The sequence below is a fragment of the Daucus carota genome, chromosome 4 (assembly GCF_001625215.2).
Source record: "Daucus carota subsp. sativus chromosome 4, DH1 v3.0, whole genome shotgun sequence".
NCBI classification, from domain to species: domain Eukaryota; kingdom Viridiplantae; phylum Streptophyta; class Magnoliopsida; order Apiales; family Apiaceae; genus Daucus; species Daucus carota.
In genome coordinates, this window is record NC_030384.2 from 8,536,235 (window position 1) to 8,557,260 (window position 21,026).

General features: G+C 34.3%; 1 protein-coding gene across 1 annotated transcript; it reads right to left on the bottom strand.

The window, feature by feature from the left end:
* Positions 1-1,612: 1,612 nt before the first annotated feature.
* Positions 1,613-20,249, bottom strand: LOC108192243 (transportin MOS14). The gene is made up of 27 exons (XM_017372367.2): positions 19,924-20,249; positions 18,904-18,981; positions 18,738-18,800; positions 18,575-18,622; positions 18,331-18,477; positions 17,309-17,440; positions 14,511-14,551; positions 13,982-14,073; positions 13,654-13,781; positions 13,192-13,267; positions 12,916-13,036; positions 12,745-12,844; positions 9,818-9,899; positions 9,204-9,286; positions 7,542-7,661; positions 6,880-6,931; positions 6,478-6,633; positions 4,805-4,928; positions 4,599-4,680; positions 4,429-4,517; positions 4,272-4,346; positions 4,139-4,193; positions 3,211-3,330; positions 3,010-3,102; positions 2,776-2,921; positions 2,330-2,507; positions 1,613-2,245 (listed from the first exon to the last, which is right to left on the bottom strand). Exons 1-27 carry the CDS (start codon positions 20,044-20,046, stop codon positions 1,979-1,981), a joined length of 2,871 nt encoding a protein of 956 aa, XP_017227856.1. The 5' UTR covers positions 20,047-20,249; the 3' UTR covers positions 1,613-1,978.
* Positions 20,250-21,026: the final 777 nt, after the last annotated feature.

The window sequence follows — 21,026 nt, forward strand, 5'->3', positions numbered from 1 at the left end:
ATTCCTCCCTTGCATTTGCCATATTTGGATGGGGAATCCATTGACAGAGATGTGGATAGGGATTTGCAAAGGAGGGAGGCAATGATTTCTGAGTTAAAGTTACAGTTGCAGAGAGCTCAGCATAGGATGAAACATTATGCTGATAAGTACAGCACTGAGAGGAGTTTTAATTTGGGTGATTGGGTGTGGTTGAAATTGGTTGCTTATAAACAAGTCACAGTTCAACAGAGAGGCAACCAGAAGCTTAGTCCCAAGTTTTATGGTCCCTTTCAGGTGCTGGCAAAGATTGGTTCTGTGGCTTATAAGCTGAAGTTACCTGATTATGCAAAGATTCATGATGTTTGTCATGTTTCTCAATTAAAGCTATTCAGAGGGAGATTTCTGTCACTACTGATATCCCTGCTTGGTTGTCGTCTTCCTTACTTCCACATGCTGTGTTGGATAAGCGAATGAGGCCATTCCAGAATAGAGCTAAAGTGGAGTATCTGGTGCAATGGGCAGGACAGGACAGAACACAGGCTACCTATGCTCAACAATTCTCTTTCAAGTACCCTGATTTTGATGTCCATACTTGAGACTTTAGGACAAGTCTTTTGAAGGGGGGTGCTATGTTATAGATGTTTAGAATATTCAAGTAGTTGTGTTGTGTGTGCTCAGTTTATTCAGTTTTATTTCTTTTATCTGATTGGTTGAGACTTGACGGGAAAAGTTGTTATGATTTGTGTGGTCTATATCTGTAAACATTTGCAATGATAGAGATATGAATATATGCATTTTGATAAAACAACATTTATGTATCTCTCATCTCCTTCTATCAGAGCAAATTAGGTCATACATATAGGTGAAGATTCTTTCATCTTTAACAATATGATTATTCCCCGCACCAGCTAGAATCAATTAATTACAATTGAAAGATGAAGAAATAGAATATTCCGCAAACTGAATTAAAAAGAAAGAATTTGGTAGTGACATATTCAACCCCTTTTACATCACTTTGAGATTAACACGGGTTTTGAAAATTCTGAATTTTTACACGTCTTAAATTATTATTTCCGCTATATTTATGACTCGAACCCAACAATCTGTGCTTGGGTAGTGACATATTCAACCCCTTTTACATCACTGTGTAATTAACACAGATTTTGAAAATTTTGAATTTTTACACGTCTTAAATTATTATTTCCGCTATATTTATGACTCGAACCCAACAATCTGTGCTTGAGATGTCAAAAAATTATATAAAATTTTCTTGAAGTAAATCTAATTAATAAATAGAAAAGGTACTCTTCTTAAGAGTATATGGATAAAAAAGTATGATTTATTCATTCATCTTTTCCATCCATTTTTCCGTATTCTTGATAATTCTGGGGAACGGATTTCGGTTAGTTGCCATGGCATATGTGAAATCAGGGAGCGTATCTTCGTTCAGTACACCCATTGTTTGTTACTTGAATTCCTAGCAGCTTATGTTTGAACAATTAAACAAATTGGGTACAATTTTATCCATACAAGACTAGTGGGCATGTACATCGCATCGCATACTAGTATACTGCAAATGAAACAAAAGAATGTATACATCACCAAGAGACTAAGAATCGATACCCAGGGAAAATTGTCTAACTTGTAGTTTGCATAACTCTTTAGCTGAACTTTTCCTGTATAGTTACTGGTGCAGATACAAATCACCGATACATGTGAAATATAGAAGAAGAAATCAGACCAGCACAAAGACACTAGGTCCAAAGAATGGCGAACGCCAAAACCCAACTATAACTGGAGTGAATCCAGCTAGGATCTATCTAACTACCTTAAACCCCCACCCCACAAAAAAAAAATGCTGAAATGACTAATGATGACAACTGATGGAGGAAATATAATAAAAACAAATGCACAACAAGATAATTAACTAATTTGAATAGACCACGCCCAAGAAAAATCTGGCCTTCTATATATATGCCTTTCCACTATGACACATCGCCTATATATGCAGCTCAAGGGGTCTCAAAACTCCTTGAACAATCTCATGTACTGTCCTGTTGCGTCGGCATACTTCTGACAGCTCTTCTATAGGGATAGTAATGATATCAAGTTTAGCACCAGATGCTGCGTTCGACAGTGCTTGTAAAAACTTTGTCTTCTCCATATCTGTAACAGCAGTTGATGGAATTAAAGTAACGCTCTCCTTTGCCCATTCGATAGTTTTCTCGCCGTATGCTCGGGATAATGCGAGTAAAGCATACATTACCTACACGTACACAAATTGGAATAATCATCCTACTTTACTAGTTAACACATGTACAACATATGGTTGAGGGAGGCATATATTTACCGTTTCTAATCTTGAGCTTGGTAGAGCTCCTGTCAATAACGCGATTAAAATTCTGGTCAGAGTGCCTCCTCGAGGAACTATTACACTATCCCTTATTGAAACGTATTGTTTTCCCGCACTAGAGTTTCCAAGATCGAAAATATCAGATAAGAAACTTAGTATTGAATTGGAGGCTTCCCTGCAACAAACGAAAAAAACAAAGCAAAAAATACCGTCAATGGTTTTCCTTTTTATAACTCAAATAACGATATATACTCTATCTAAATAAAGATAATTCCTGCGCTTACTCTACATATAAAAAGATACACATCTTTAAATTTTCATATAATGGCATAAATTTCCTCTACATATTCTGTCAAGTGCTAAGCAATCAGCATATAAACATCCTAATGCTGAGCTATCAAAGACGGTAATTAAGAAAAACAACCAACAGATAGAGGAGTGACCTGTGCTGCACGGTAACACCAATCATGGAACAATCAACTAATGGTGAAAATATCGCAGAGGGGAAAAATATCTGGGGACAATAGCGAATGCATCTTGATGCCAGCAAAAAGCAATCATCCGCTATGTCTGGCCTGGAAGTGAAATCCTGAAGAGAAGATTAACATCAATATATGTACACATATATAAGATGGTGAATATGACAGGTATAAAAAAGCGCTTATAGAAGTCTGCACCTGAATTCTAGTAAGCAGACATGTTGTGTGACTGAACAGCGATTCAATTAAACTTTTCAAGTAGCTTGCGCAAGAAGGGTCCGAACCAAATATCTATAAACAAAATCACCAATTATTCCATTACTAAATAAAGAAGTCCAAGAGTGTGTGTGTGTGTGTGTGTGTTAAGAAATTAACTTATCCTTTTTCATTAATCTATACCTTTATAACTTCACTGGAGAGGTAAAGGAAACAGGATTGATGATGTTGGCTGTATAATCCTTGTATCTCCTCCAACATTGCACCAACTGTAACCCCCATATAAATTTTAGAAGTTCTCACCTGAAAAAAATAACATTTCAAATAATAATATGAACCAAACAGTGTTATGCACATCATTAATATTTATGTGTTATTAACAAAGAACAGGATGACGTCAAACCTCTACGGTAATAAAAACACAAAATATTTTATGCCACAAATACAGTCTTGGAATCCTTAAAATAATAACGCAGCCAAACTTCGATAAAGAATGTTTAATAACATGCACCTACAATCAGATCTAGGAACTGTATCTGTACAACACCGGTGGAAGATCTCAATTTATCCACAATTATATGGCTAGAAAAATTTCTTTCAAGAAGAAAACTGAAGAGAATATATCACGATGTATTCTAAAGTGTAACGGATTCCAACAGTGCAAGAATCTATAACAAGAAACAACATTAGTATAGCAAAACTTGAATAACTTCACATAAAACCCGGTGCCAAGACCTTCGTAACTTCGTCAAGAGGTAAAAGTTCATCAACATTATCAGAATGGGGATTAGAATTATTGGCCATTCAACAAAGCAAGATTACTTAAACATTGCTCCTTTACTTTTCTTCGACTGATGAAATTTACTCTTATATTCCCATGTCCACAAACCTTGGATACCGAGGACTTAGTTTCTCAAGATGATCCAATTTTTAAGACTAATCCAATTGATACCCAACCAATAGGCTTGGGATGTCATAATCGCTTCGCCACAAATCAGTTTCCCGTCTAAGAAAATGCACCTGCTATCTTTTAGTATGACATTGCCCATATTCATATTACTAATTTATAGCCTTTGGCTAGATAGCAGTGCTCAGACTAAAGAAAACTCACAGCATGTTTGCATGCCCGGCAAAGCGATTCCATTGTCCGTGTGTCCCAAGCACGACTGCATTTCATATCACAGAGAAGATAATAATAAATGTCCTTGCATTATAATACAGTAAAGAAGTTAGTGAGTACTTACATATCAAATATGGCTTTGAAGATTGGCCAAAGCCTATGTATAGCATCAGCAACGGCTTCCGCGTGATTCACATATCTACAAAATTTCTTAATTAACCAATAGATATTATATATATTAAGACAAATGAGGTCCAGGAACAAAGAAGTTATAAACATGCCTGAAAATATTTGCAAGCCGATCTATGTGGACTGTTACTTCACGAGAAGGTTTTTGCCCCAGTACTTCAGGCCCGTGATTAATGATCTCCTGGTTAAAGAAAAAGAGCTTAAACACCATGAACATACGGTAAAAATACCCTCTTTTCTTTCATCCTATCAAAAGTCCAACCTGTAATGGGATAACTGCTGGCATGCACAATGCCTCGAGGGCTTTCTTAGCCTGGTCCGCAGGAAGTTCTGTAATAACCATACTGCAGAAAGTTCATGGACAACAATCACACTGTGAGCATGGAATTGCAATGTCTATTATATACTTTTTCCTTTGATTTATCTCAGCAAACATGTGCTTCTGAACTTATAGACTTAAAGGAATACCTCAAAGCTTCAACCACGTGCAATGAGTCTTCAGCGGAAAATTTGAATGTACCTTCTCCGACCACTGCCCTTTGGTATATTTGGAAGAGATGATCTAAGGATCCACAAAGTTTTTTCCCACAGTCTGCATAAGGAAACCGAAGTCCATGTAAATAGTCATCTAAAAAGCGGGAGTCACACAATATGTAAAGAACTTGCAGGAAAATTAGGGACAAATCCAATTAAAGGTGGTGGGAAACATCCCTGGTACCATCAGTCTTTTCTCAAGTCCATTAGTGTTTTACATCAGTATAAACCAAGGTCTGATCTAAAGACGCTAAAACATCAATTAGAATTGGACTCAGGCATGATGTGATATCATTGGGTTTTATATCAAAGTGCCTACCTTTCTTGCCAAAAACTATCAAGTGACTGTCCGATCTCCACGAGGACTCATTCTAGTCAACTAGAATCACTATATATATATCACTATGTTATATCTTGAAAAATCATTAAAAGAAAACTTAATGGAATCCTAATCAGCAGATGATGTGTGAGCCACATGAATTACAAAAAAGAACTAGAACCAAAGATTACAAAGAAATATAAGAAGATTGAAGCAAATACGTCATCTGTTTGTTAAATTTTTCAATAACTTATCTTCAAGATTTAACGGAGTGATATATAACAGAGTGATATATATAGTGATGATAGTGGCTTAATTGAGTCCCCATGGAGATCGGGTAGTCATCTGATAGTTTTTGATGAGAATGGTAGGCATTTTGATATAATACCCGATATGCATTAGGATGGAAGTTTCTTTAGACCTTTGAAAGAGCAAAAAAATACAACAAAAAGTGGTGCCAGAAGGTACAATTCATAAGTACATTATGCATGTACCAAAGGCCCACGACAAGGAAAAATAATTTCTTCAGTACAAGGTATGCTAGAAGAGAAAGCGAAAGATGTAGTAGTACATTTCAATAAGAATGGTAACAGGGCCTTACATAAAATATGCTGGCCAACACTTTAAATGATCTATTACGTATACTACTTTACATAAAACAATTAAGAACCTGATTCTAATGTTACAAAGTTAGCAATTGAAAGGGGGCTATATCAAATAGAAGAAGATAGAATATATTTAACATGTGACATCCAACACAATATATGAAACAAAGAAAGAAAGAACAAATGTATGCTTAGCTTCTGGTATTACAGTATGTACAAATAGTTGAGTTCAAAACAGAAATCTGTACAAGGTATTTCAACATATATTCCTTCCTCGATTTTGATCATTTTTTATAATATCAACTTGGACCAGGAAAGTCTAGTAACTAAGCTCATAAATACGCGATGGTAGAAAATTATGGCAATTACAAAGATCTTGACCCAGCAAAAAGTCGACACTGGTCTAACTCTGAACTAGACAAAATACAAGATTTTTCAGGATAAAAAGAATGAACTGTAGATGCAAGTCGGCTACAAAAAAAAAATAAAAATAAAATATAGGTTCACGAAAAGGGTATTGAATAAAGGATTTTAAATTATATAAATTTAGAGCCAAAAGTTAAATGCCAGGGAAAGACTTTTAACATACTAATTAATAACAGTTCATTATCATGTAAGAAGCAATCAGTAGACAGCTCAGTAACTACTGCTAAAAGACCAGAGTATTAAAAGATATCTTATACCATCACAGATATGCCTGAATGCCAGAGATGCAGCCGCTGCAGAATCTTCAGATACACTCATGCCATTGACAAGAACTTCTATGACAGAGGGAATAAATGACATTCCATTGGGAGCAGTGTCAAGCCATTTCGAATAAGCACCAACTGTTAGGCATACTATAGAATGTAAAAAAGAAGTAGTTAGGAATAACAGACTAGATGATTACTTTATATATCATGTCTAAACAAATTAAACTATCAAAAACATAGTGTTTTCACTATTATAAACTAGTAAAAAGCATGTCCAAAATCGAAGCATCCTATCCATATAAAGAAACGGTATTTCGCGAAGGCCGGCCAGTCTAATTCCCATTGTATGATTTATAATATCATCTAGAATAAACGACAAAAAAATATGCAAACCTGTATGGAGTAGTTGAGGCTGATTTTGAAGTTTAGGTAGCAAAGCCATTATCTGTGAACCACAACAACAAATTTAGAATGCAAGATAGAGAGTTACAGCGACTATATTAGTATTTATATTGCCAAGTAGGATGAAGGGCACATGTATGGTCTATGTGCTAAGAAGTATCAACAAGGAATGCGGCAATGCGCACTCCAGTTCTAAGTTAAACTCTCTTAATTCCAGAATTATAGATTAAGTTTTACTTTCGAAACTCTATTTGGCCTCTAATGCCATTGACATCTTACAATAACAAATTATATAACCAATAGTATTTTGTGGTGGTTTAAATTATTCATATTTGGCATAGTGTGTGTAACATACTTTGGGCTATGAAATTAGGCCACATAGGAAAATTAGAAACCAGAACTGTATAAATATAAACATGGTAAGCTTATATACATGATCAAACATACCAACAGCAGGAGAAACAATACTTTTAAAGATTTAAAACAAAAACGAAAAGTACATGCCACAGCATGCCCTCATGGGTCTTTTAGCCACCAAGGATACCAATATCAAATACATCATCTTCAACAACCCATATATGCATGAACATAGTCTGAACAAAAGTAAAATCATTACGATGTGCTTTGCAAGAGAGAATTAAAGGACATTAAACCTGGGGCATGAATTCAGCTTCATCAAAAGAAACATAATCCGATATAGCCCGGATACAATATAAAGCAGCCTCTGCAGGACGCCAGTCACTACTTTCAACGTTAAGACAGCTATTTACAGCCTGAGATAATAATTTAATAATTAGAACACACCAAGATTTAGAAAACTGGTCTGTAAAATATATATATATATATAACCATCACATGCAAATGAAAGAACATAAATTAAATTTTCCTGAGCTTCTCCCCATGATACATGAAGTCAAAGTCATGAATAAATATTAAAGGTAAGAGATTATACATAGTACATAAAACAGATAAGTGAAGAGCTATGGAGTCGTTTCGTTAAATCGTTGTTGCACCAAAGTCAAATTTTTTCCTCCAGAGTCTTTGCTTTAAAACCTTTTATTACTTCTATCCCTCATTACATTTCTCCTGCACTGTAAATCTATGGATTTGTGGGAAGAATCGACAGATTTCTGGGGACGCGGCAATCACTGGAATTTTTTCATACCCACCTGTTCAACAGCATGAAAAATTATGGGATTTTCCACTGTTTCAACAATTGTTTCATAGTTATGCCCTTCGGACTATGATCCGAATGATCATTTTAGCAGAGAGCCAGAGCATCCCAACCCCCCCCCACCCCACCCCCACCCCCCCACCCCTCCCCCCTCGATCTCACCAAGGGGTTCCCCGGCTCTACCAGTATGGCTTTTCACCACTGTCTCTATGTAGTGAGCACCAAGTAAAAATCCTAGTTCAGTTGGGATAGGTACGTGTTTACTTCTGACTTTCACACTTGAGCCCCTTGGAGGTAAGAGAAGAGTGCACACAGATTAAAAATATATAAATACTCAGACGCAGGTCACTATCAAATGAAACCTCAAGAACAAAAGCTTACCTAATTATACCAAGATAACAAGATCAGGTTATTTAATATATCATAGACCAACATTTTCTGTAGAAAATAATACAACCTTTATTTTCGCCAAGCAAAAATTTGGCAAAAATATGCTATGACTCTTTTACAAGACACAATAGAATATAGGCAAAAAGGCACGAGTAAAGCAAATGGAAAATACTTTTTAGTTTAAGATTGAGAATTCAAAGTTTAAAAATATACTCCATCCATCCCACCCATTTGTTAACAGTTTTTTTGACTGCTTGGCATGCAATTTAAGGCTGTTATGAAGTATATTTGCATAACTAATTTTTCAAATTGAGTAATGCTACGTACCCCAAATCTTGTCCCAAATCTTGTACCCAAATGATATGGCAAAGATATGGCTGATTTTAATGGGATGGTTTATGTGCATACGGGGGGTCCCATTATTATTAATGCGAATGGAACCAATCAAACATTGCCAACTAGGATTTGGGAACAATTTTTTGGGATACCTAGCATTTTCCTTTCAAATTTTCTTGTTTTGAATAAAAATTTAAACATTAAATTTTTATCCAAAAGAAAAAAGAAATTAAAATAATATATGAATCTATTCTTTAGGAGCCTTAAAATGCGTGTCAAGCCCTCCCTTTCAAATGTAAACAACCCGGTGGGACGGAGGGAGTGACAAAATTCTCATAGTACGTTACACCATTACAGATATGCCATCATTATATAAAATCAATCATCTGAAATCTGAAATGCAAGCAAACCTCACCTCAACAAGCTTCACGTACAAAATTTTCAGTGTCGCCTCTCCTCCTAAAACTAGCGCAGCATCAATTAAGACATCCGCAACCGCTAAAAACAATATAGAGTGCAGTCAATTCAATGCCAATTACCACCAGGACTAGATAACAAATTAGGTACAACGAGGATTCATGATAATTGGATAATTATCATGAATCCAGTTCCATATAATTATCATGAATCCAGTTCCATAAAAGCATCACAAATTGGATTTGTTATGGAGAAAACAGTGGGAAAAGATGAACCGACTGATTCTGAAAGAAGAAAGATAAAGGAACAGATAGAGATTTAAAAGATAATGCATTGATGATAAAGAAAGGGGCATGTAAATTCCACTGCATGAGAAAATACCTAACATTCTATATATTAACAAGATAATAACTTGTTTGTCTATTTATAATCAGTCATCAAAGAGTAATAACTATCCCGTTGTAACTTCAACAGCGGAAAACAATGAGAAAGGAATACAGCTGAAAGTTACATAAATATTTTTTTTTTTTTTCAACAAAAACTCCCAACAGCTTAAAGAACACACTATAAAAGTAAACAGATCTGTTAGTGTATGATAATAATTTTCTATACCATATCTTGTCTGTTTGAAATCCATTTGGTCCTCCTTCGAAAGATCTGAATAATCAAGGGGAAACTGAACTCTGAAGCTAACCTGTGAGAAGCACCCCCCAAAAAAAATATTATTAATAAGACAATATTGTTTCTCAATTCAAATATATAAAATGAAGTATCAACTGACAAAATATGTGTTGTTACTGTTGGTAAAAAAACCATTGAATTATTGGTCGTATTATAATGATACTAGCCATGTACTAGACAAAATCCGTGATGATGTATCGTCTCTGTTACCCGGACTCACCCATTTAGCCCTCGCACCTTTGTTGATCAGACATGACATGGGTGTGGGTATAGGAACTGAGTCGGATCTTTACTATTGAAACCAAACACTACATCATGCAACATTCTAAGTTCAAATGATATAAAAAGCCCTTGCAACAACTTGCGTGTAGAGAGTAAGGCCCATGGATGACTTATCTATGTTATTCTTTAATTTTATGCTATTAAGAGCAACTCCAACAGCATCATAGTTCATTCCTCAAATTTAATCTCAAATATTGGATCTCGGTAACTTAAAACATCAATGACTATTCTCATCTCCAACAACATTCCTTATGTAATAGTTTATTATTAAAAGGTATCATTATTATAAAAAGTGAAGAGAGAGAAAGTGTTTGTTTTTAATATATATTATAAAATAAGTTAGAAAAGGAGAGAGGTTGGCTAAAGATAAGGAATGGGAAGAAAATCTTGGTGATATAAAAAATTACTTCGATATTGTTGGAGTGGCTTTTTTTTTCCCCAAATTCCTTATATTTCAGTTTAAGACTCCAAATAACAAAGCTATTGGAGTTGCTCTAAGATGGAAAATATAAGTACATGTGTAACTCTTATGTCAGGTACAACCCATTAAAATGGTAGCATGGGCTTGGGTGATCCAAAATACATACAGGTAATACTTACTCCCTCCATCCCTCTCATTTCTTTATAGTTTTATTACAATGCTTGGCACACATTTCAAGACTCCTATAAAATATAGTTACATAACTTATTTTTAAAATTTCTTTTTTTGTATAGAAATTTAAACACTAAATTTTTATTCAGAAGAAAAAAAAGGTTTAAAATAATTTTTAAAACTATATTTTACAAGAGCCTTAAAATGCGTATCAAGCCCCCGTCCCCCAGTATAAAGAACCTAGGGCGACGGAGGGAGTATATGTTTAGACAATAATTATAAAAGGTATGTCTTGGTCACAAAGTAAAGAGAGGATAACTGGGTATCAAACCAATATGAATTGGATTCCAATTTGAGTTAGAAATTTCAGAATTAGATTGTAATTGAGTTAGGTATTTCAAATTAAATTCTGAATCAGCTAAGTTTGAGATAGCTACATATATATAGTCATATTGTGTTTGTGATGCATGCTCAAGATGTAGACTTGGTATCGCTCAGAGAGCAGATGCTTGAGTATTATTAGGCCTGTGTATCATATTTGATTGATTGGATTGTATTATTGATAACAGCCTTGATTAATAATACAAGTTAGGAGGTGGGTTTTCCACATTACATATTTTTTTGTATGTGCTTTGCATTAGAAGGTAAATCTCTTATTTTATCCTTAACATTTAATTGGTAGAAGAAAATAATTTTTTATATGAAAAATGAAATTAATCACTATATTAACTTTTAAGCTTATATGCCAAATCCCCTCACCCCATTCCGGGTTCACATCTAAAATCCTAATTATTTACAAAGTAAGGATTACACACTTGAATCCACAACCCCGTCCGACATGCTTACCCGAATAACAGTCACAGGAAGTAATTTTTATCACCAAGCACAAACAACCATAAATCATTTATTACAACTACAAAACTTGTTGTCAAAAAAATACTGTTAGATTGGTAGATCATATATGAAGCAAAAACAACTTTTCAATTTCAGATATTTCAAGAAAATATTAATCATGAAGACAGACTTGGGAAATTTAACCTAAAGGGTTGTGGCCCAATAGTCAGTTTTATTTCTTTTTCATTATATATACATATATAGGCTCATGATCAAATAGAAACCAATCTTAAAATAAAAACTAGAAACCAATACAAGTTAGTGATATTCTCAGTACAATTTAGTGATATTCTCTTTAGGATTTAGTGATATGTGTTGCAGGAATTAGTGAAAACTTAATCTCCAGATATGTTCCAGCTTAGAATCTCCGGATTTGTTCATGTTTTCGACTCAGATGGTGGTGATAGTGGTGGAGATGGTGGAGGTGAAGGTGGAGATGGAGGAAGGATGATTGTAGCGGAGGTTTGGGCGGCTTGAAGTAGGGGGTTGGAGTGTTGCCGGAATAGTGGCGGCTTTGCGTTTGAAGTTGAGTCGAGGCGAAGAAAGAAGTATGAACGAGGTTGAAGCATCGATTAAGATGGGGTTGGTGAAGATGGAGGTGTGGAGGTTGTGTTGTTAGAGAAATAATGGAGATGGAGGTGGTGGTTATGGAGGGGGCGGGCGGCATAGAGGTGGTAGTGGTTATGAAGGAGGCGACGACGGAGGTGGTGGTAGTGGAGGTGGGGTTGGTGAAGATGGAGGTGGAGATGGGGTTGTTTAAGAATTTAGTGGTATTTGCTTTAGGATTTAGTGATATTTCATCTTGGTTTTTAGTTTCTAGGATAAGGAGGTTTCCATTGGAGTAAAACTCTACATATATATATACATATATAAATAAATAAATAAATAAATAAATAAATAAATATATATATATATATATATAGAGAGAGAGAGAGAGAGGCAGAGAGAATCATGAAGACATAATGGTGTAATTGTACTTGGCAAGATAAACTAAAATAAACGAAAGTCCAGAGAAAACCTCTGAAGGTAATACAATTTTAAGAGGCCACGTGATTGAGTTTAATTAAACTTACGAACATAGACAACTCACCAAGGATACAAGCGACTCATATGATGAACGGAAAAATTGCAGCCGACGGTTTCTCTCTGCTTCAACTAAAGCTTCAGTTCCAAGAAATAAATAAGAATCCCTGCAAAAGTATATCTGTTATATACAAGATGTGCCATAAAAAATCCTAGAATGTGAACTTGTAGGGCGTACCTTTCGATCAAGCTAATTTGAAGATTGTGCCAGAAGTTAAAAGTCATTGAAGCAATATCATATTCCGGATGTGAAGTAACTTCTAGTAGAGCATGCACTATCAACATTGAATCATTTGATCCTGCATATATTGTTTTAGTAGTTAAATAGATCACCAACCAACATAAGTGAGACCTTTTATGTCGACTACTCAAATATGACTTCTAGGTGTATGATCAATACAGAGGCTGCAGTAATTCCAAGGATATAGATATACTAAGAACTATAAATTAATACCGGTTGCAATTAGTTCAACATATGAATCACCCAAGTCTGCAAATAAACGAGCAATGGCCTTTATATCTTCCTCATCCTGCACAAGAGATAAAGCAGGAAAGAGTTTATTACTTTATTTTTTGCAGTAAACAAGATGTCCAGTGATGTGGCCGTACATTTATCACCCTAGGTGATCTAACTCGCCAACCAAGACCAAAATATAAAACTGCGAACCCAAAAGGTAAGAAAGTTTATTATTAAATTGAACAGTTAGCTGATTTAGCTTAAAGGAGAAATTGTAATTTAGAAATCAGTCTAAAATATTTCTGAAAGGGTTAGCAGAATCTGCAACTCTGCAAATATATCTTCAAAGCCACAAAGAGGAAGAATTGACTTATTTTCTTAAAGCAATAAATCTATTGGCAGGAAACGGGAAAGCAGCTTCCATGGTCCTAAATCAATTGGGTATAATGAAATAATTACCTTTTCAGGATCTCTAAGTTGTGACTTAAGATTCATCACTTGTGGCACAAGAACTTGAATTAAGGGCATCTGTGCAGATATTCCATCTAGGTTCCTTGCAGCCGTGTAATGAATCAATTCGGATATGACTGAATATGCAATATAGACAAGAAAGGAGCTGTTCAAATAGTTTCGAACCTCTAGCAAACATATTTCTTTTGTGCAGTAAACCAAAGCTAATTGAAATGCTAGTAATTACTCCAGCAACAAGTAGCGCTTTCAGTAGAGCAATATTCACATTAAACATAAACAATAAAATTCCCGTGAAACATTCATAATCACTACGTACCATTGACGGGTGCCTCAGATAGGTAGTCAGAATTCAAACTAGAGAGAGATTCTAGCACCAATGGATGTGAAGCAAGTGTAGACGGAGGGATTCTGGAAACAACAATATTCAGATAGTCATCACAAAAAGTACATTAAGCTCATGCAAGTTTTAAGTACAAGAGATGTCAACGATTACATACTACTAACTATATAGTATATTAGTATGTAACTGTAATTAACTAATTCTATTTTCCTCCTTAAAAGAATTATCTAGTAGCAAAGCAAGCATCTATATTTTTACATGCTATCAAAATCTCAAGTAAGAAACCCACGGAAATGTGATTTTTTTTCCGTGATGTTAACATGGTTGTTTACACACTAGGAAATGAAGCAAATTACAAAACTTGGCTGTTTAGATTGTTGAATAATACATATGAATAAGTAAATACATATGAATGTGTAACGGCCACCAAAAATGATCAGTGTCATAAAAAGCAAGTACAATAATAAATAATATAAAAACGAGTCATAGTTCAAGGATATGGTACCTGTGCCTTAGCCGAAGCCAAGAGGCAAATGCCTCTAAAACCTGCAAATAAATAGAAAGCTTGTGAAATATTAATCCAAGACAAAACAAATGTTTTTTCTTGAATTTATAAAGAAATCTACTAAAGATACAAAAAACAATATTAAGCAGCTAAACAATAAGAAACATAACTGGAAAAGCAAAGGTTTAGGGAGATGGAAACAAACAAGGAACCAGTTTTGAATTAGCCAGAGAGATAAAGGAAAATTAGAAACAACAGTAGAAGCTATCAAAACAAAATAACTAATTGCATCCTCTAGTCACCGAATTTTTATATATGTCGATCAAGTTTTGATTACGAACTATTTAAATGACATCCTAGAGGTGGTCTGTCAAAGGCTCAACTAGTAGCACACAATTACAAAACTAAATACAGGTTAACTATGTGTTCAGTAGCAGATACTACTTTGCTTCTAGATATACATATAGCATAACTAGATGAGCTTCTGGGCAATGCCCAGTCATATAATAGTGTTTCTTATATAAAAAATAGATAAATGTAATAAATTAGTGGAACATGGCATCGCCAGTCAACAGAAAATTTGACCTCTACGCAGCGTTGATCATCTGTTGAAGGAGAGTTTGACACCTACGCTATGCTGATGAAAGATGTATTCTGTTTTAATTATATTTATGATATATAGTGGCTCTACCCAATATAACATAATCACTATAATTCTTACATAGAACAACTTGTAAATAACAAAATTTCCCTACACTACTCTCCAGGTGAGAAAAATCAACTTCATTTAAAAAACTGGATATGTCGAGCAGGCTATAATATATATATATATATATATATATATATATATATATATATATATTCACTGAATCACATTCAGGGAAAGAGGTTCAACATACACCATACTGTCAAGCAGCACATAAATTGAAAGCATGCGCTAGATACTGGAATAAGTACTACAATTCACCAGCATTCTTCTTTTTCCAGCCCTTATTCTCAAAGATGCTGGGATGATTATTTCAATTCACTGGCATCTTTCTTTTTCCAGCCTTTTCATTTCCAAGGGGAATAGTATGTAGGATTAACTTTATATAGTTAAAGGATCACAATTGTTAAGACTGTAGGATTAGCATCATAAAATACCGCGCACACTGAGAAATCACAACCTAGAAACTTATCAGGAATGAATATGATCAGTATTAATACTGAAGTTGCAATAGTGGCATAGACAATAATAAGAATAGTCTGGAATATCATTAAGGGTAATTGTCATTCTACAGATGCACAGCCTATAAAAGCATCTCCAACCCAACACCAAAACTCCAAATTGGTGTAACTTTTGGTGTAAAAGTTACTCCAATCCAACTCCAAACTGGTGTATAAATTACATCAAATGAATCATATGACACCAAATTTGGTGTCAAATGTTCATTTGGTATAATTTTTACACCAAATTTGGAGTTTTTCAAAATACCCCATAAACCCTGATAATGTTAAATAAAACAAGTTCATTCCTTCCATGCCCCCATTAAGCGAATTTTTTTTATATTTTTTTAACTTTCAATCACAATAATTTTAAATTTTCTTCCTTTACTGTTTAATTCAAAATTTTAATTTATTCCAAAATTTCAATAAAATTAGATTCTAGTAAACAAAATTTGGATTATTTACATAAATTGTGATTTACAAATAAAATTGAAAATAATCAAGCTTGAGGTCTCATGACTATAAATTAAATTTTGATATAAATTATTTAAAAGAGGTAGAATATATCATTTTATATCCAAAAGATTCTTTTAGGTGTAAAATATAGTGTTAATGAGTTGGAGTGAACTTTTTAGATGTAATTTTAACAACAAAAGGTGTGAAAAAAATCACACCGTTTTGGTGTCATGGGTTGGAGATGGTCTAAATCGCATAAGCAGTTGTATTATGAGTATGTTGAATTTGAGTACAGAAAATGGAATACATTTCCACCAACTGTCTCTCTCTCTCTCTGACTCTCTAATTCTCTGCTCTTTCTCTCTCTATAACAGAATTCCTATCTATCTATCTCTCTCTCTCTCTCTCTGCAAATCTCCATTCTTAATCTGAATTCTATCTGTTCTTAGTTTAAAAACATATTTTTCACTTGTTACACTTAAAATTATCTCTCAATTTGATAAAGAAACACCAAAAACATCATAAAATCAGAAAATAGAAGTCAAGGAATTCACTGATTCCTGACAACTTAATATGGCTTTTAGAAGGGTCATTGATAAGGCTGCAGGATGAACATTATCTCATCATCCCACAAACAGAAAATTTAGTGAGAATTAAGAATCAGTGAATCAGGAGTTTACTACCATCATGATCATTGCTCACTCAGGCAGTCAAGGCTTGTAGTTTGCATTATCATTAGAGAGAGGATATTGGAGAATTACAAGTTATAGAAGCAGTTGCAAAGAAGGAATTGACTTAATTTTTATCATCAAGAACCCATAGCCACCACAATGCAATTTTCAGCAAACATATAATATAGATGGGTACATCATGTAATCTGACAACATGGCTTGCAGACAAAAACTAGCTAGAAGAAGAAACATAGTAGTGCACTTGGATACATAAGATACTTGCAATATAAAAAGTAAATTACAGTTCAGGCATACATATACAAACACTTCGTCTCGGTACATATTCACAGACTCTTATTGAGTAGTGCATTACAAGTTGGAAAAAAAAACAAAGAAGAAGATACTAGTCTGGAGGGCTGCAACTAGCATAAAGTGGAGAACGTGGAAACCACAAGATAAACTAACCTGCTCCTTAAATTCATTGATCTTCAAGCAAGCAGTCAGGATGCTAAGAGCAACCTCGATCGCAGCAGCCAGTTCTTTTTCAAATTGTCGACGCCTATCAGGACGAGCAGCTATCTTATAGTTGAAAATTTCCTGATGGTAGAAAAGAAAATGTGTGTATTACGCACCAAAAATAGAGTAGAAATCATGACATACTGTAAACAGTCCCTGATAGTTGTAACATATACAATTCATGTGCTTCTGTTTCTAACAGATTTTCCTGGAAGTTAGGCAATATTGCAAGCATTTCAGTTCCAAGGGATTGGGGGAGCTCTTCAGCTCAATCAGCACTTATGGAGTTTTCCGTAACTTACATTTACAAGAATTTTCTATATATAATTGATAACCAATGTGGTTTCAATTCATTATTGTGTTTTTGAACAAATCAAAAATTAGAAGAAATTGTGCCCTTCATCTTAGCTTTTTAATATAATTAAAAAGGATAAACACTTGACTCCTCCCACACCTTGTCTACAGATGGTATAATAAGAGATATCTAACAGTAGGTAACCACTAAATACAACAAGCCCTTCATCTCAGCTTGAATAAAATTAAAAAGGATAAACTCTCAACTACAGGCGGCAATGGGCAATGATAAGAGAGATCTAACAGTAGGTGACCCTTAAATACAAGCAGCGATATGTACCAGTGAGCAATCACTAAATCCAAAATTTTATTACCTACATGTCAGCATCAGACATCCAACCTACTACCAAATAACTGAAGCCCGTGAAGGTATCTACTAATGTGAAACAAACCCAAGTTTTTAATAGAAACTTCTAAAATATCAGTGAGGGACTTCAACCTGCATGATAATTTTCTTAAAACTCCTATGTTCAAATATAAATTTTATTAGTGGGTCACTACGTAACAGTAATCAGATAAAGCTTCAAGATTAATTTTGCTATCAGCGTGAAAACCCATCGACTTCAGAAATACTTAAACTGATATTCATCAAGTGTAAAAGCAAGAATAAATCATACCTCCGGTAGGACTTTGAGTAGTTCTAGAAAACTTGGTATGACTTCATGATGAGTATTTATCTCATCCCTGAGCCAGATTACAATACCACCACCGCCCCAATCTTCTGCAGGGACATGAACAGCCAAAGCAGCAACAGCAAGACTAATCTACAAAGCCATATGTCCACCACGGATAAGTGCATGTTCTGTGTTTTGCTCACATACAAGCAAAAGATGTTTGTACAAGAAACTCTTCCAGCAATACCTGGGTTCTAACTTTTGGTGGGCCCTTCGAAAAAGTTTTTAACAAGCTCTGGATTGGGGGATGAAGATAGAAAACAAATGTCGGTGAGATGACAAAGAAACATAGATGAACAAAAAAAACAGTAATAAATCATATCTATGGTAAGAGAGGGATAATTATTTACATTTAATGAATCTCGAAGAGGACGGAAAGCTTCAGAGGGTAATTCTTCAAAATCCCGTTGGACCTATTAATCAAGAAAAATATAACAAACATGTATTTTTGCCCACACGAAATACCTAAATATGGATAGGAATGAATAAAATATGCTCAGTTACAGAAGGTAATACCTTGCTTTTCAATGTTTGAGAACAAAATATCAGGGTCTCCAGATTACTACTACTGTCATGAAGTAGATTATCAGCTACCTGTACAGAACACGAAATATTATAGATGTAGAGAAATTATTAGATGCAGTATATACAGTGATTAAATAGAAACAAATAGGAACTTGCACAACAGCTAAAGATCTAGTATCATTCAAGATAAAAATAAAAATAACCAACCAGCATGCCGAAATATAGCATCCAAGAAAACGACAAAGTAATAAAAAAGTTATGTACTTCAAACAATACAAAAATACGTAAATAAAGCAAAACTCAAAGGTCAATACTAGTTGTAACAGACAAGATGTGGTACTATATAGTACAGGCGTTACAAGAAACAAATCCGAAGCATGTGGTAAAGCATATATTTTAACAAGCAGCAGTGACAATTTTGTATAGAGTACAGCCGTACAGGCATGTACTGTAATGGTTCGAAAGAGAATACCACCATCAAGATCATACGACAACTCCAACTCCAATTTAACATCTTGGGAATTTTCTTACAACATATTAATTCCTAGTGCATCCTAATCCGAAAAAAAAGCCAAAGAATAGGATACTCTACATCATCCTCCACGCTCGTTTAAATTTTCATCAGGTATAGCATCCTTGCAGACACGCAGTGCCAAAAAACGCCGTACTTCCCCTTTCCCCAAACATGGGACATTCCAAACCTAGATACGAATACAACTCTCTCTCTCTCTCTCTCTGTCTATCTGTGCAACTCTCTCTCTCTCTCTCTGCCTATCTATCTCTGCAACTCTCTCTCTCTCTCTAAATATATATACTCTCTACCATTCCCCAAAATCGATCGAAATTAGTACAAATTTAGTGCAATACAGCTAACAATCTAACACAGGCACAGGAAATGAAGAAAGTGAGCAATTTGACAGCAAAACAAGTTTGGCACAGAAACAACAGATTATCAATCCAATCCAATTGACAAGACCTAGCAAGACAATAAAGAAAGAGCAAAAAAGAGACCTGCCAAGCATCGAGAGTGCGTTGAAAGTCCTGGAGCCAACGATCGGCCTGCAATCGAATAGAATCATCGGGATGATGGTAGAGTGCATTTAGGGCTTCTTTCACTGTATTCTGAAGCTCCATCCCTCTCTATAACTTAACTTGTTTCGATATGTATGTATGTATGATCAACTAGTAAGAAACAAAACAGGGCTTATGATTTTCAATCAAATCCACAAATTTTACTAGTATTACTTTGATGAGTTTCTTCGGTCTGTCGACTAGACCACTTTACTTGTTGCAGCTTAAGCTTTTTTGGCCTTTTCTTAAACCTTTTTCCCTCGACGCCTATGCAACTTAATCACCTCGATTTTTATTTTATTTTTTATTTTAATGATATATTCTATAATTTTATGTATTTATACACGTGCGCTAGGATCTGAAATTCTGAAAATTATAAGTTAAAGATGTAAATGATTTGGAATTAACTATAATACTGATAAAAGATTATATTGATATGATGAATTTCATATGAGAACATAATTTAATAAAAATTCGTAGGGTAGCGAAAATATATATTTGAAATATTTAAGTCGATACCGTAATAAGTGTCACAAAAAATTTTCGCATAAAAAAATGATCAGTATGTTTCATCATGATATTAACAATATTTTTAACAAACTCATTAAAAAATATATCTTTTTATTGACACAAAATAAATAACTTGATGAATCAAATAAACATTATTGCCATCAACTAAAAAGTTCAAAACTCTTCACTCTTTAGATTGTGTTTACATATACATTTGCTATTGTAACAAAATCGGTGACGTATTGTATTTAATGCTTTTTATATCATATTGAATATAAGAAAATACATTATATGTTCAGTGTATATATTGTATTGTGATTTGTTCTTAATGTAATTGATTTCAAAAACAAAATACTATTTAAATCGTGTAATTTAAAATTAAATTTATTTCTATGTTGTGAAAAATTTTGATATGTACATATAATGTTTTATATGAAAAGAATTTGCATACCAAATATATAACAGTAAATGTTGGTATCAGAGTAGACTTCCAACATACAAGAAGAAAAGATCTCAAACAATCAGCAATAGGT

Excerpts from the sequence above, each read along its gene's own strand:
- LOC108192243 (XM_017372367.2), bottom strand. The coding sequence starts at position 20,046 with ATGGAGCTTCAGAATACAGTGAAAGAAGCCCTAAATGCACTCTACCAT. Across the intron at positions 18,982-19,923 it reads GCACTCTCGATGCTTGGCAG|GTAGCTGATAATCTACTTCA; the intron begins GTCTCTTTTTTG and ends TGTTCTGTACAG. Across the intron at positions 6,634-6,879 it reads GCCTCAACTACTCCATACAG|TATGCCTAACAGTTGGTGCT; the intron begins GTTTGCATATTT and ends TACATTCTATAG.